The 17,656-nt window shown below is 43.8% G+C and overlaps 1 protein-coding gene across 3 annotated transcripts in view; it reads right to left on the minus strand.

Annotated features, from left to right (window-relative positions):
- The window catches only part of LOC122539484 (protein FAM13A-like), a 220,360-nt gene that overhangs the window by 154,921 nt on the left and 47,783 nt on the right, over positions 1-17,656 (minus strand). For all 3 annotated transcript variants that reach the window (XM_043674376.1, XM_043674377.1, XM_043674375.1), the window contains 2 exons: positions 16,653-16,862; positions 3,355-3,526 (listed from right to left, as the gene is read on the minus strand). In XM_043674376.1, coding sequence (XP_043530311.1) covers positions 3,355-3,526; positions 16,653-16,862 — 382 coding nt within the window. The remainder of the gene's footprint in view (positions 1-3,354; positions 3,527-16,652; positions 16,863-17,656) is intronic.

Here is a 17,656-nt window from a genome sequence, read left to right on the forward strand (position 1 = left end):
GTGCTTTGGCAGGTCGGTGTGGACTTGTTGGGCCGAAGGGCCTGTTTCCACACTGTAAGTAATCTAATCTAATCTAAAGCTTCAGGCTCACTGCCTTTATTCCTGATGAAGGGCTTTTGCCCGAAACGTCGATTTCGAAGCTCCTTTGATGCTGCCTGAACTGCTGTGCTCTTCCAGCACCACTACTCCAGAATCTGGTTTCCAGCATCTGCAGTCATTGTTTTTACCTCTATGCTCTGACATAGGGTAAGGGTTTACGACTCACCCCAAGGACAGGTGGGATGTGAACACAGATTTTCCTGCTGTGGAGGAGCCGATGTTGGACTGGGGTGGATAAAATTAAGAATCACACAACACCAGGTTATTGTCCAACAGGGTTATTTCGAAGTACAAGCTTTCGGAGCGCTGCTCAGGTAGCTACCTGATGAAGGAGCTGCGCTCCAAAAGTTTGTCCTCTTAAATAAACCTGTTGGACTATTACCTGATGTTGTATGATTTTTAACAGATTGTCCTGACTATACTATTAAACCCAACCTTTCTTAGTACATAGTTACTTCTCTTTTGAAAGTCTACATGGATGTATGTGGATGTGTGTGTGTGTGTGTGTGTGTTGTACATATTTACTTGTGGGTATATCTGTGTGCACTCGTGTGTTTTTGCATATGTGTGTCTGCACAAGTGTGCATGAGTGAGTCTGCATTTGTCTGTGTGGGTCTGCGTGTATGATATTCCTTGTTATTTTGGGGATCAAGAGACTTTCTGACACAATGAATGTATTGTCTTTCTTAATTAATGAGACAAGTTAACGAGTGGTTACAATTTACAGTCCATTGGGGAACAACTTTAATGCAAGCTCATTACCATAATAACTGCTAATTGTATATTAAATGTGTTTTTCTTTGCATTCAGGTGGTGAGGTGCTTCATCTTGCACAGAATCATAGAGTCATACAGCACAGAAACAGTCTGATCCAACCAGTCCATCCCAAACGTAATCCCAAACTAAACTAGTCCCACCTGCCTGCATTTGGCTCATATCCTTAAAACCATTTCTTATTCATGTATGTACCTAAACATTTTTTTAAACATTGAAACTATACCTGCATCCACCACTTCCTCTGGAAGTTCACTCCACACATGAGCCACTCTCTGGGTAAAAAAATTACCTCATGTCATTTTAAAATCTTTCTCCTTTCACCTTAAAAATATGCCCCCTGGTCTTGAAATCTTCAACCTCGGGAAAAGATACCTGCCACTCACATTATCTTTACCTTTCATAATTTTATAAAGGAGAAAGTGAGGTCAGCAGATGCTGGAGATCAGAGCTAAAAATGTGTTGCTGGAAAAGCGCAGCAGGTCAGGCAGCATCCAGGGAACAGGAGAATCCACATTTCGGGCATAAGCCCTTCTTCAGGAATGAGGAAAGTTTGTCCAGCAGGCTAAGATAAAAGGTAGGGAGGAGAGACTTGGGCAAGGGGCGTCGGAAATGCGATAGGTGGAAAGAGGTCAAGGTGAGGGTGATAGGTCAGACTGGGGTGGGAGCGGAGAGGTCGGAAGAAGATTGCAGGTTAGGAAGGTGGTGCTGAGTTCGATGGATTTGACTGAGACAAGGTGGGGGGAGGGGAAATGAGGAAACTGGTGAAATCCGAGTTCATCCCTTGTGGTTGGAGAGTTCCTAGGCGGAAATGAGGCGCTCTTCCTCCAACCGTCGTGTTGTTGTGGTCTGGCGATGGAGGAGTCCAAAGACCTGCATATCCTTGGTGGAGTGGGAGGGGGAATTGAAATGTCAGTTGCAGGGGAAGGTGCCGGGAGTGGAGGTTGGGTTGGTGGGGGGGGTGTGGATCTGACGAGGGAGTCACGGAGGGAGTGGTCTTTACGGAATGCTGATAGGGGAGGGGAGGGAAATATATCCTTGGTGATAATTTTATAAACCTCTATAAGGTCACCTCTCAACCTCATATGCTCCAGTGAAAAAACGTTCCAGCCTATCCAGCTTAAGTCCTTGCACTTAAATCCAATATTAATACCTACACATTATGATACCAGCTGTGGATGTCTGCACATATACTGCCCCTGAGGTTTCTTGCTCCTTATCACAATGTAAAACTCACAACTCCTTATATACTGTATATAGTGGGTTATCAAATACAGCTTTCTAGTGCAGTATCTAAGACCTTTCTTTTCACATGCTCATTTTAAACTGGTGCCTTCTCTCTGACTCATGTAAGTGCTATGATTTACATCAAAATAGAAACTGAAAGAAATGCAGATGCTGGAAATCAGAAACAAAAACAGAAATTGCCAGAAAAGCTCAGCAGGTCTGGCAGCATCTGTGGAGAGAAATCAGAGTTGATGTTTCGGGTCTAGTGACCCTTCCTCAGAACTATGATTTACGTCAATTATATTCTATCACAGTGAGCAGTAACTGGGAATTCACTTGTTTTCTGCTACTGACTAAAATAGTTTCCAGGATTAGGAAGTAAATGCTTTAACACATAATTCTGTAACTATAAGCTACAGACTGTACACATAAGCAATAGATTGGATTCTGTGTTCTAACATTCACTGCTTGACTCTCTGGACTGTAACATTAACTATAACAATTCAGGCATTATTTCTTAAATAATAAAATCTTGCATAAATATTCTCATGTGAATGTCTGCATATGGAAAGCAAACAGAAATTTATGGTGGAAGTTGGCCTACCATTGTGACTTTAAATGCAATATTTCGAGTTTTCCTGACAGAAAGGAGAAACTTGTTGCTGAATCTTTTCAAATTGCAATCATCACACAAAGACAAGAATACCAAATTTCAAACAATACACTAGGTTATGCTACGGGGAAAAGAATGCTGATAGGCTGGCAAGTTGACTCTCATCGACCAAGATGTTGTTATGAAGAAAACGATGGTGAACTATAGGCTCCCAATACTCCCCAGTTATTCAAAACAAAACAAGGTTTGAACATAACTCTTTTGTTTGCAGAGGCGGCTGGCTGTGCATTAATGTATCTTGTTTCTAGCAAACAGAAATGAGTCTTGTGGCTGCCTCAGCTGATTATCTTTAATAATTCCTTTCCCCATTGCATAAATCATTGCAATCATTTGAAATATGGCATTCTTGCAATTATCCTGATGAGTATGAAACAAAAAGCTTCAGTGATGATTATGACTAACCAGCAAGATTGAAAAATCCTTCAGTGGGCGGTCAAAAAGTCTTGATGCATGAGCTCACTCAGATGGAAATGCTAGAATTTACAACTAGCTGCTGTCAGACAGGATGACTTCTCTTGTTCCCTGACTGAACCAGTTAAATCAAAGGCACATATCTTTGGAAAGTTTTCAACCAGACTTACTAGAATACATTGGGGCCGAATACTGTGGCGAGGTTGTAAATGGTCATTCGATTGGTCTTTTGGTGTGCAGCCACTTGGGTCAGAAAGTGGCACAGGAATTTCAACACGAAATAGTTAACATCTGGAAGCTGCCTCAGAAGCCACTGCAGCTCCTCTTGATCTCCATTGCGACCTGGAACGAAGATAAGAAATTGATCTGTTTGACCAGCAGTGCAACAGAGGTGAAGAACATCACTGCTCTCCTTCCAATGGCCTCTCCTTAAAAGTCAAAGCAATATTTCCATCCCCAGTAAATTCAGTCGACCCTTATGTTACTAATTGCAAAGAAGGATCTGTATTTATATCACCTAATACTTACAGCACAGAAACTCATCCATGCTGCTTCAGGTAAAAGCCGGACATTCCTGATGAAGGGCTTTTGCCTGAAACATCAATTCTCCTGCTCCTCGGATGCTGCCTGACCTGCTGTGCTTTTCCAGAACCACTCTAATCTTGACTCTAAGCTCCAGCATCTGCAGTACTCACTTTTGCCCTGAAGTTGCACAGAACATTACAGTGCTCAAATAGTTAAATCTCTATCTGCCTATAATCTAATAATTTGCTAAATTGGAAGAGCCATGCATTTTGTCCATTTCCTGTGCAACTGTGACTTGGTTAATTGAGTATCATTACCCAAATGATCCTACAAGGCACATCCCTTATCTGCTAAATGTATGTCTCCTCACAACTGACCCCTTTCATCCACTGTTAACCAACTATTCAGGCCAATCTCCAGCTGGAGGCGATGAACTGCGAGTTCCAGGTCACAATATTTCTGGAAAGAAAAGAACTTGTATTTATATAGCACTCTTTGTCACTAAAGTGCTTTCCTGTCAGTGGACGCCTTCTGAAGTGCAGTCACTGTTGTATTGAAGGCAATTTGTGCACAGCAAGCTCCCACAAGCAGCACATACAACAACAAGCAGCTAACAGAGACACTCACATCAAAGACAAAAGCTTATGGCTTCAAGTCTCACTCTGGAGATGACAGCATGTAATTGGGGCTGTCACTCCTGGTCACAGCCTCACTCTCAGAGAGCTGCTTGGAGCAGTCACCCTGCTTTTCCTCAGGGTTACTGTTTGAATGAATCAGCCAAAGCTTGGGTAGACAGGGTGTTGCACCCAAATGGAGAAGGTTTACCCCAGTATGCATGACTGAATAATCCCCTGTTGGCTGAAGTGATTGCTCAGCTACTTTCAGCCTGCTTCCCCTCCTTATTGACCATCCAGCCCTTTGAGTGAAGTTCTGGGATATTTGTATCTTTCATCCTTTGACAATTTCCTGATTTCTCACCTCAGCCTTTTCCAAGTCTTTCAGTGGTTTTTCCTGTGCCTTCTTCCTTTCGTTCTGATTCTGCCTTAAACACTGTCGGCGTGCAATATCTTTCAGTTCTCAGCCAGGGCAAATACTTTGAAAGTCAACTTGGACCCTTGGCTCTTCACTGGACGCTGCCTGATCCATTGAGTTTTATGAGATGTTAAACTGAGACTCTATCTACTCACTTGGGTGAATCTGAAAGATGGCATCTGAGGAGCAGGAAAATCGACATTTCGGGCAAAAGCCCTTTTGTCCGAAACGTCGATTTTCCTGCTCCTCGGATGTTGCCTGACCTGCTGTGCTTTTCCAACACCACTCTAATCTAGACTCTGATTTCGAGCATCTGCAGTCCTCACTTTTGCCTGCCTGAATCTGAAAGATACCATGGCACAATGTTAAAAGTGAGCTGGGGGAGTTCTCCCTAGTGTTTCGGTCAATATTTAAATCTTATTCATCATCACAAACACAGACTGCCTAATCATTTATGCACTGCTGCTTGTGGAGACTTACTTTGTACAAACTGACTGCTGCTTACCCCACACTTCAAATGGATTTTGCAAGGTGTCTCAGGATGTCTTGAAGTTGGAAGAGGTTCTAGGCGCCTTTGCTTTCTTTGTCATAACAGCAAAACACACCAACAGATGCACATACACACACAAACACAGGCATGTATCTAAACACATGTACACACACAAACACATAAACACACATGCATATGCACACATACATACATGTACGCATATGTGCACAACACACATGCATATGTACATACAAACACATGATACAGATAAAATCTACCACTTATTGTTTTGGTATAAAGAAGCCCTGAAGGGCATCCTATAGCACAGTTCGTTGTGTCACTACCTCTGAGTCAGAAGCTCCTGGTTCAAGTTCCACTCCAGGACTTGATGACCAAGGGAGATGTTTTAAACATGGTCAAACAGGTTGAGTATCACCTTGTAAGTGTTTGTAACATAAGCCAATGGCAAGAGCAGAAGAGATCATAGCCCATGATGGAGAAGAATTTGGAGCCTCTACCGTAGCTCCAGGTGATATCATCCGTCAGCACCTCAGATCTCTGGGTAGGCCTGTCACCTCTGTTGGCTAGAGCAGATCTGTGCCATCAGCACAGCGTATAATTCCTGTTCCGGCAGTGGAAAAGCTGGGAGACAAGGGAGTGACATGCGGATGGTGATGGCAGCTACAGAGCAAGACAGTCTGGAAAAGGGAATGCCATCCGCAGTGTGGTGAATTGAGGAGCTGCCTCCTTGCCCTGCCCATGGTGGGTGTGTTGGCATTGTGGATCTGACCTGCCTTCGAACAGAGAACAGAAGATGAGGAAAGAAGCACGTGGCAACAGGTAACAGAGAGAGACACAAATTCGTCAGGGGTTCAGAATGTCAGAAAGTAATTTTCAAATTCCAGCTCTCAAACACCAGCGACTTGGTAGAATAGCAGTGAGAAAATAACAGAGGGCACCTAAATAGCCTGTGTATCATTTTAAATGAGATCAGCATTCAGCTCAGTTAATTTTGTTTCATAGCATTACTGCGGCTACACATCTTTGCAACATTGTGTATCGCACAACATTCAAAATCAAAGAGTAAATGTCCAATGCTCCAATGGAGCTGTTAAGTATGTGATCAAGGATTTATTGTTTCCCTAATACCTGGAGAGACACAGTTATCATCTGATTTGATGCTAATCGCTCTTGGATATGAAACCTCCCAGACACAGGAAGGACAGTTGGTGCAAGGGTCTCATTTCACATGACTGACCACATGACTCACAAAAATTATAAACATTCGTCAAAATAGCTGCTCGCAACCGGGTGAGAATGCACACACTAACTTTAGACAAACTACGGCAATGGGCAGGTGGGCTGACTGTGCCATTCTCACTCTGAGCTCAGACACACACACGCATCCCTCCACACACAGACACACACACAGACACATACACAGACTTACACACACAGCCATATAGACACAAAGACTTGCTTACACACTGACACACACACACACATAAACACAGATACACAGACATACATAAGCACAAACACCCACCCACAGACACATGCTGATAGACATACATAGACACACACACTTTGCCAGGCATACACATGCACACAGATCAATACACACACACACATACAAAAATACACACTCAGTCTTCACAATTACAAGTAGGGAGCTGGGACACACATAAAATAGTGATAGAAGACATGACCAAGAGCAGGAATGAGATTAATTTGCTCGTTCTTTCACCAACTGTGTGCCCTGGTTGGGTTCCATCAGCTTCTGATCTCATTAGAATCCAGGTTCAAATATGGGCAAAGAAGCTGAACTCCAGAGATGAGGTGAATGACTGCCCTTGACATCAAGGCAGCATTTGACCAAGGGTGGCATTAAGGAGCTCGAGATAAACTGGTATCAATGGGAATTGGGGAATATGCTCCACTGGTTAGAATCATATCAGGCACAGAAGAAGATGTTGCAGTTGTTGAAGGTTGATCATCTGCTCTAGCTCCCCAAGGTACTTTACCATTTTCAGCTGCTTCACTAATGATTTTCCCTTCAGTTTAAGATCTGGCATGGGGATGTTCATCGACAATTGCACCACATTCAGCACCATTCGCCACATCCCAGATACTGAAACCAAATACAGAGGCTGGGAATTCTGCTCTGTATAAGTCACCTCCTAATCCCCCAAAGCCTACCCAAGATCTACAATGTACAAGTCAGCCATGCGATGGAATACTCCCTACTTGTCTGGATGGGGGCACTTTCAATATTAACAATAGCAAGAAGCCTGGCAATGTCCAGGACATTGATTCACACGGCATCCACTCAGGGGCAGGAGGCTACCTCACGGCTCAATAACTAGGGCTTGAGATTCTAGAGGTCCCACTATGGGTAGGGGGAGCAGCTGGTGCACTGGGGTCGAGAGCTGGACTGGGTACTGTAATTTCTGTTCCTGCCACTGTAATCCACCACCCTCTACACTCACTTCCTCCACTACCAACTCACAGTGATAGCAGTATATACCTTCAGACAGCACTTTCCAAACCCGTGATCTCAACCATCTAGAAGGACAAGGGCAGTGGATATATAGGAACACCCCCACCTGCAATTTCCCCTCCAGGCCGCTCACCATCCTGATTTGGAAATTTATCCTTCAGTGTCACTGGGTTAAAATCCTGGAATTCCCTCCCTAATGGCACTCTGGTTGCCCCTACAACATGCAGAATGCCCTGGTTCAGGGCGAGTGATAAATGCTGACCATGCCTGCGATGCACACAGCAATGGGACTGGATGAGTTCCTTGTACATTGTATGATTACTCTGGGACTAGAGCTGATGACCTGGGGGCAGCTCATGGTTGAGTTTGGCTGGTCCCTCAGGACGATGCTCAAGTTGGAAACTGTTCAGTAGTTCAGGGTGGGTGAAGCCAAGTCTTCTCAGCTAACTCTGGAAGACCACAGTTGCAGGGTTAGTCTGCTGATCCCTTTCCATGCTCAGGATTGCTTCTACTAACAGGGAGGGCTCCCTGGAACGGATTGCAGGAAAGCTGCCAGGGGATTCATCCTTTGGCTTGAAAATCCATGGCCAATTTGTGCAGCTGGAAAAGTGACCCAAAAGCTGGTGAAAAAGATACAATTTATGGCTGAAAACCTGAAGGACATCAGACATTTAGTATTTTTCAGCTCGAATTCACTCGGGTCACATAATGACTTATATGAACCAAGATAATCTACCTATGAATATCATAATGGATTCACTCAGGGAAAATGCAGCACAATTAAACTGAAAACACGTCCTGCTTTAGCCATGGGGTGCAGAACATAACTGTGTTACAACAACCAATGTGGCCCAGCCTGAACTGAATGTCAAAACCTGATGGTGTTTAAAATTTATATGAATACAATTTAACTTAAAGTTTTGGACAATAAAACCAAGATAATTCTGTTATCTAAATCACGCCACAAGTTCTTTATTGTTTAAATCATGTGCAAACTCATCAGACACTTATCAGATCCTCTGAGACTGCCCCAGGTCTTCCAAAAGCAGGGAGTTAACCAAATCAGACAAAAACAATGAGACAGTTTCAAACTGAAGCCAGTTGTTTTGGTATTCCTGATACAGACATCCAATAAAAAAAATGTGGAGGCTAGTGGTTGAGGACATTAAGGATTACTTTGTTTTATTTATTTTATTTTAGCTCAAGTGCTCAGTTTGCTATGTTGTACAAGGTCACCAAGTTAACAGCTGGCATCTAACCTAAGCTTCAGTACATCAGGCTTTGCTTGGCATTAATGTGGTGATGGGTGACAGACAATAGAGCTTTCCTGACCCATGACATGCAAACACCAAACACTTAACTGTTCTTTTCCCATTCCTGTCCCGGTCAAAAGATGATCACGAAACTTGATATTAACCCTTGCAGTACTGACTTCAACTTGAACATGCATCTTCCGAAATTACAACCACAATCAAGTGAAATTCTCATCGAAAAGCAGAACACTGTGGAGGCTGAATATAAAACGAGAAAATGATGGAAATATTCAGCAGGTTAAGGCAGCACTGCATTGCTGCTGTGAGGACATCCATCGAAGTTTGAGGAGCCAAAACCTTCTCTTTCAATTAAGCATTTCACAGCCTCTGGATTTAACACTGAGATTAACAATGGCTGACTATACTCGTTGCTCCATTTCATTTCCTTTTCTTTGCTTTGTTCAGTGTTTTTTTTAAGCAAAGAAGCTCTGGGCACAAATCTTTGTTTCTAACCTTGCCCCTGAAGACTGACTTTCCTGTCTGTCAATCTCTCCTGTCTTCCACTCGATCACAGATCATCCTTCTGCTTTTCTTCTCTCACCCTTGCTTGGGATCTAATGCATCTCTAAATTTTCCCACTTCTGACGAAAGGCACAAACCTTTGCTTCTCTTCATTACTCTGCACCTCTAGGGTTTCCTATTTTTATTTTCAGTCAAGCCCAGTGAGGGGCCTGTTCACGTCCCACTGCAAACCAAACCAGAAGCCCTTCTGGACAAAGTGGAATCTCTAGCCCACAATATTGACTAAGGTTTCCAGTGCAGTTCTGAGGGAGTGCTGCACTGTTGAAGGCGATGATTTTTCAGGTGATTTGCTAAGCGGAAGCTATGTTTATCCTGTCAAGAGGACGTACATTGTCCTGTTGAAATAGCTGTATGAGACCAGCCGCAACCTTCCTGGTGGTCTGACCTACATTTCTCCCTCGACCAATGTCTAATAAGAACATAGGAACTCGGAGCAGGAGTAGGCTGTCTGGCCCTTGGAGCCTGCTCCCCCATTTAATAAGATCATGGCGGATCTTCTAATAAACCAGATATTCTGAATACTAGCTCAGTTCTAGTTGTGGGCCTGCTTGTGCACAAATTAGCAACTAAATATTGCAAAAAGAAAAATATCTTATTGAAGCTTTTTGTCTTCCACTAGTCAGGTTTTTGGAGCGATGCTCCTTTGTCAGGTGGAGTGAGTCCAATTTTCAGGAGGAACTTCATTCTGAAGGCCAGGGTTCTCAGCAGAATCTGCAGGAGTCTTGTACCTTCAAGGCTGAGTGACTGGGCGTGCAATAACATTTCCCCCTTTTTTCTGGCATTTACCACTCCTGCCCAACCATGTGAGCTATGAGATTAGCATCTGAGACAGAGGGATGTCCAAGGTTAGCATTCAAGTGTCACTGTCAGAAGGTCATGGGTTCAAACTGCAACCTGGGGCTATCAGTACATCATCTTTAGCAAACAAAAAACAGAAATTGCTGGAGAAACTCAACAGATCTGACTGTGTAGAACATAGAACATTACAGCGCAGTACAGGCCCTTTGGCCCTCGATGTTGCACCGACCTGTGGAGAGAAAGCAGAGTTTCCAGCATCCAGAGTTCTTTGTGTTATTTTAGTACATAATCTTTGCTGGCACATTGGTCAGCCCTGGCGGAGAGCTATTTTCAGGGCTGGAAAACATCACAACTCATTATTTTCACAGATACAGTGAATTCTTTTGTAACACTGCTATCAACATTGTTTTGCATAGTATTGATTTTGTATTGCATTGTTACAAACAATTTTGATCAAATGTATCACTGTGAATGTTGCTCTTAGCCAGTTTGATTGAGTGGGTGGCACTGCTGTGTGTGAATCAGAAGATATTGGGTTCAAGCCCTTTTGGACAAAGTGGAATCTCTAGCCCACAATATTGACTAAGGTTTGCTGTGCAGTTCTGAGGGAGTGCTGCACTGTTGAAGGCGATGATTTTTCAGATGATTTGCTAAGCGGAAGCTATGTTTATCCTGTCAAGAGGACATACATTATCCTGTTGAAATAGCTGTATGAGACCAGCCGCAACCTTCCTGGTGGTCTGACCTACATTTCTCCCTCGACCAATGTCTAATAAGAACATAGGAACTCAGAGCAGGAGTAGGCTGTCTGGCCCTTGGAGCCTGCTCCCCCATTTATTAAGATCATGGCGGATCTTCTAATAAACCAGATATTCTGAATACTAGCTCAGTTCTAGTTGTGGGCCTGGTTGTGCACAAATTAGCAACTAAATTTTGCAAAAAGAAAAATATCTTATTGAAGCTTTTTGTCTTCCACTAGTCAGGTCAATTCACAACAATACCAATGCAAAGGAAACACAACTCTTTTGTACATTATGAGAGGAGACTGCTGATTGGTTGGCAAGTGGACTCAGGTTGGTCGAGTCGTTCCAGTGAGAATGCAGCAGTTAGATGATGTCTTGACAGTTAATTGCCACGCCTTGTTTAATTTTAAATAAGGAAGAATGCTTCATCGATATGTTGCCCTCTGAACTGAACCAGAGAATGGCTGCCATCTATTTTGTGAATTTGAAACAGACACAATGTCAGCATATGTTCCTTCTGCCTGCAAAGAACTGGGCCCTGTGTTTTAATATTTCTAGCTTCCAGTACATCCACACTACCAGACTGACTGACAATCTTAAACTCATTATCACCTTAATTAATGACACGCTCAGGAATATTTAGTGAATGCTGCCCATTCAGGGAATGACATTTAAAGTTGGACATTGTATTTTGGTTTTTGCAAACGGGAGCTGTTTGAGTGCAGTCATTACCTTACTTAGCAATCATGTGTTTTTATTTCTACAGTGCAAAACTATTCAGTTGGGACGTCTTGAGGTAGGGAAATGTCCAATTATCAGTCTTTCATTTCCTTCTGTGGTTCCCAATGCTCGCTCGTCTACACTTTCTGGGGTCAGACTGAATCCTTGATAGGTTAATTGTTAAAGAAAGCTGTCCCAAGGCCTGCACAGACTTCAACCTCTGCACAATGGCCTGTTTAGGAGCAAAATTAACATTGATTTATGTCAAATTGACCCTGATTTGCCAAGGACTGAATAGTGCAGGGATGCAATACATGACACAATATGGTTGTTTTGGATGGGATTTGGTTAGTAGCACAACATACAACTGTTACTTTATGAAGCATCCAACATTTTCTGCTTCCAATGCATTGGTTCTGATAAGCATCATCAGAAAGTTGCTCTCAGTTCAACAGCAAACAATGTCGAGATGGGTGAAGTTTCTGAATTCTCACTACTCCTGGAAATAGTAACTCCAATACAACCTTGTGTATAATGTGTGCATGAGACTGCAAGATGGTCAAAGTCATTACCCTCTCAGTATCGCCATTATCTAAGCAGGCCTCTAATGGTTTTCATGGACAAATCACCCCCTCAACAAGTGAAGCCATTCACTGGTATCCCTCCTAGAATTTTCCTGGAGGATTCCCAGGGACAGAAGACCATCTGTCCACCCAAACATGATTCCCTGAGCCAGACAGTTCAGAGTCTTCTGGGGCTGGGTTGTCTGGACCTCAATGGGACCTTTGCCAATAAGTCTGACAGCAAAGGCCATTGCACCCGAGATCAAGTGGGAGTCACTGCGGGGTAATCCACTTGATGACCCACTGAAGATAAAGTAACTCAGGAAAAAATACTTAAAGGAAGGAGATAGCAAATAAGTTTTCTGGCATCGTGACGTTGGGTTGAGGGGATGTACAGAGTTAGAGGAAAATATCTGAATTCTGAATGCCCGTATTGGGCCAAAGTCACGCAGACAGGCACTCGCCTATATCAGGAGCTGAGCTACAAAGTGTAGCCATGATGTCCAGGATAGGCTGCGTTTCATTCAGCCCTGTGCTGGCGACGTGAGAGTGAGTGTGGATCAACTAGAGCTCCCTATCCCTGTTGAAATAACCTTTCAGGGCCAGTTCAAAACTTGGTGCCAAAATATGAACCAAGAGAAAACCTCAAACACATATTTCAGTCTCCAAATCTGCAACCCTTAGAAATGAGGGGGTGCGGCTATTGCATTGGCCTCGATTAGTTTTAAAGTTGGCAAATAGAAACAGAAGTCAAGGATTGTACATATTGTCTTGCAGTACATGAACTGTGTCTGCAGAGGGTGCTACAACTGTGCTGCTGAACGTGGTAGCTTGGGAAAGCTTTGTCATTTAGTTAATGAGCTTCTGGAAGGGAAAATATTGTTTGAGTTGAAATATTTGGCCAGCAGAAGGAATAGCGACAATTGAGGGAATAGTCAACTGGCCAATACTTGTTTAGGTTGGCCACATTACTGAATAAACCTAACTCTGAATGCAGGCGAATACAAACTCGAGAAATAAACTGTGTAGTTCAAAAAGGACTGATGGTGTGTGGACAGGAAATGACCCGCAAGATGGGAAGGTCAAGGTTATTGTTATTGGTTGTCCCTTGGAAACAGGATGATTGCCTTCCATGGGTCTGAAGATGGTTGACAGGGCTGACTAGAGATCTTGAAGACTTTTCTAGAAGGAAAATCCAGCAAAAAAAAACCTGTGAATGACGCCTACTGATCCAATGTGTTTACCTCAGAACAGTGCTCAAAAATGATCACTGTATTTCATTTCCAGATACTCCGGTTTATTTTGCCAGTTTTGCTCCCTGACCCACTCGCTGTTCTCACTGCCCCTCTTCGTTTTGATGTTGCAGGTCTCAGAAGCTGGGATCCTTCCTACAGACTCTGCCTCTGCCTGGTCCAGTCCAGGGTGACAGTCTCCCAGGAGTTAACGCTCTTCTCAATGTTTCAGCATTATCCCTGAAGTGTGTCCTCCTCTGGTGTGGCTGCCCTGAACTAAGTCTTCAGAGGAGCTCATTTCCCAAGATGCTTCAGGCCCACATGCAAGGGACCACCAACCCAGTGTGGGAGGAGATCCTCACTCCTGAACAGAAGATGAGCAGCCTATTTTTCCAGCCTAGTTATGTTGCATTGAACATATGCCGTTAACTATCAACATTTCTTCCTGAAGTGCTTTTTACATCTTGCCAGCAGTTCAAGAACTGTAAAATGTGGGGCACTGTGATGTGAGTTTGACTCCAACAGGGTATTTAGCCTCATGTGGCAATGCTTATGTCAATACCCTGCGACATAACAATCAATGGGGGATGTTGCAGAATTGAAGAACCTAACAGAAGTTCATTACAGCTAACTAGCATATGCACACCTTAGATTATAAATGAACAGCATGCTTCCAGTGGCATGTCATGCTGCTAACGCTCTGGGGTTGAGATGGAGTATGAGGTCTTCATACCCTCAGGCCACGTGGTAAGATGATTTCCTGAGAATGCCTCTTAAAGGTATATTTACATATAGACCATGAGATATAACACATGCAGAGGCACTTGATCATTTTTGCAGTTTTGTGATTTTTTTTGTTGGGTGTCTCCAAATTAGTGCAGAATCCTTACTTGGCCATGAAAATTTTCATTGTTTGTAGGAGGAACAAACGTCAGATTTCCAATTCCCTTTGTGTGAAAACATGCTCCCTGGTTTCACTTTGAAATGGCTTGGCTCAAATTTTAAAGTGTACCTGCCCGTTCAAGGGGATTCAGAGTGTGGGGGCGAGGGGAGTGGGGGGAAGGTGATTGCCAGAGGCATAATTGAACTACCAGAGCCAGGCTGTTCAGGATCAATGTCATGAAGCATTTCACAGGGTGGCTCAGTGGTTAGCACTGCTGCCTCATAGCACCATGGACCAGGGTTCGATTCCAGCCTCACGCAACTGTCTGTGTGGAGTTTGTACATTCTCCCCATATCTGTGTGGGTACCCTCCAGGTGCTCAGTTTCCTTCCACAGTCCAAAGATGAGCAGGTTAGGTAAATTAGCAATGTGTTATGAAGGTGTAGAAGTGTACTGTACCTTTAAAAGAGTGAAGGACTTAGCAAACACACAGAGTGCTGGAGGATTTACAATGGAACATTTGGTCCAGCAGCTAGCACTGGCTGAGTTGCTATGAGACAAAAACAAATTCAAATTCGGCAAAATTATACCCCAAAATACCAATTTCCAATCAAGTTTGGGGTAATAGACCTGGAAAAATTGAACAGCTGAGGGGAGAACTGCCAAGCCACAGACTGCCCCAAAAAATAGCTCTCTTAAAGGTACCTTTATCAATCAATGACCTGTGAAACATAATTCCTAAGAAGATGAAAATAAGACAGAGGAAGATACAAACAGAACGTTCGACAGCTGGCTGGTTTTGAAATTTGAACTTTTTGGTAAATTTTAATTGGAGGTTTTATCAGATTAGTATTACAGAAGGGATAGTAAAGGATCATTTAGAGAAAGGAGTTGTAAATAGTTGTTAGTTAATGTTCTATGTTAGACTTAAAAAATAGAGTTCTTAAAATTTTTGTACATTAAATAGTCACTTTTGGGATAATTCTTAGCTTCTCAAATTTTCACAGATTATTGCAGAGGATAAATCTTTTCTGTGTTGCATGTTTAAATTAAGTAGGAGGTTTACCCCTTGTCATAACACATCCTAAATTTCCCATAGTGTTCAGGGTTGTGCAGGTTAGTCATGGGAAATACAGGGTTAGAGGGAAAGGGTGGGATGCTCTTTGGACAATTGGTGCAAGCTCTTTTTGACTGTAGGGATTCTATGATTCTATTTCTACTGAAAAGTGGAGGATGAAATCCAGAACTCTCTGTCCCAAGAAGCTGTTGAGGTTGGGAATCAATTGAAAGTGTCAAAATTCAGATTGATAGATAATTGTTAAACTACAGTGAGAAGGGAGTTGAAACCAAGGTGGGTCAAAGGAGTTAAAATTTCTAATGCAATGGCAGAATAGATTTGAAAGGCTGAATGGCCTACTCAACATTAGTATGTAGTGACAGGTGCTGGCCACTGGATGGAGCAGTCTAGTGCAGAAGATCTTTTTGAGTCGATTTTTAGACAATTTGTTCCACCCTGATTTTTTGAAGGCATCCCTGCATCCCCATCACCATCACAGGCACCATCAAGGTCAGTCTGCTCTGCATCTCTATCAATTAGTTTCTCTGTGGCTTGCTTTCCTGACACAACACTGAGCGCTTGTTTAAAAGGGCAGATCTGTTTAATATGGAGCTTGTATATTACACACACAGACCAATGCTTTGGGTGCTCCACAGTTCTATAAACCAATTTTTTGAGGGAGACACTCAGGGGTTTCATGACCGGAATCATAACTAATACTCAACCAAAGTCACATCCTCCAACCACATCCTCTATCCTCCATTCCCGACACCCCAACCCTCCTAAACCCTCAACCACATTCATCATCCTCCCAGACATCATACCCCTATCATCCATCATCCCTCTCTTCAACCTTCCTGTCATTAAAATGATCACTGCACCGAGGCTTGATTCTTCCCAATCAGAATGGGGTAATTGCCATCTTTCTCTCAACCATCCCAGAAATGAATTGAGATTCACTCTGGGGCAGTATCCCTGATGAAGGTCCCCCGCTCCCGGTTACAAAGCCCACCGACGGCACAGCCATCATGGTGCCAACCTCAGTGCTGCCCATTTTCTCCCTCGGTCTCTAACACAGACTGAGCACTTACCCTGATAGAGCTGCATGAACTTGGAATGCAGCCTGGAGACAATGAGTGAGTCGGGGAGCTCCCGCAGGAACAGTTTGAGGAGGCTGGCGACTGAGTAGACATCGGCCTCCTGGACGAGATCTGGTTTCGCTCCGGAGTCGTACCTCTGCCGCAGTCTCTCCACCACCCTCACGTTCCCGTTCACCCGAAAGAGGCCTTCTTGCTCCAGCCCTGCGAGAAACAAGGCACCATAGATTCTGAGTCAATGCCACACAATAACTACTCACCCTCAGTCAAGAGAAGGCTTTCCTACATTACAACATTACCAACGCAAGCACAGAGGCAGCACAGTGGCTCTAATGGTTAGCACGACTGCCTCACAGCACCAGGGAGCTGAGTTCAATTCCAATGTCGGGTGACTGTCTGTGTGGAGTTTGTACATTCTCCCCATGCCTGCGTGGGATTCCTCCTACACTCCAAAGGTGTGCAGGTTAGGTGGATTGTCTGTGCTAAATTGCCCATAGTGATCAGGGATGTTTGGTTAGGTACAAGAGTCAGGGGTAAATGTAGAGGAAGGGGTTTGGATGGAATAGATTAGATTAGATTAGATTACTTACAGTGTGGAAACAGGCCCTTCGGCCCAACAAGTCCACACCGACCCGCCGAAGCACAACCCACCCATACCCCTATTTACCTAACACTACGGGCAATTTAGCATGGCCAATTCACCTGACCTGTACATCCTTGTGACTGTGGGAGGAAACCAGAGCACCCGGAGGAAACCCACGCAGACACGGGAAGAATGTGCAAACTCCACACAGTCAGTCGCCTGAGTCAGGAATTGAACCCAGGTCTCTGGCGCTGTGAGGCAGCAGTGCTAACCACTGTGCCACCGTGCCGCCCACAAACCAGAATTTATATTCCACCACCAGGAAGAAAGGAAACCCTGAGTGGCCAGTGACAAGCAGTGCCCTTCACATCAAAGGGCAATGCTGTGTGATCAAACAGTGAAGGGGAGGGCAGGG

This window comes from Chiloscyllium plagiosum, chromosome 32 (genome assembly GCF_004010195.1).
Source record: "Chiloscyllium plagiosum isolate BGI_BamShark_2017 chromosome 32, ASM401019v2, whole genome shotgun sequence".
Classification (NCBI taxonomy): domain Eukaryota; kingdom Metazoa; phylum Chordata; class Chondrichthyes; order Orectolobiformes; family Hemiscylliidae; genus Chiloscyllium; species Chiloscyllium plagiosum.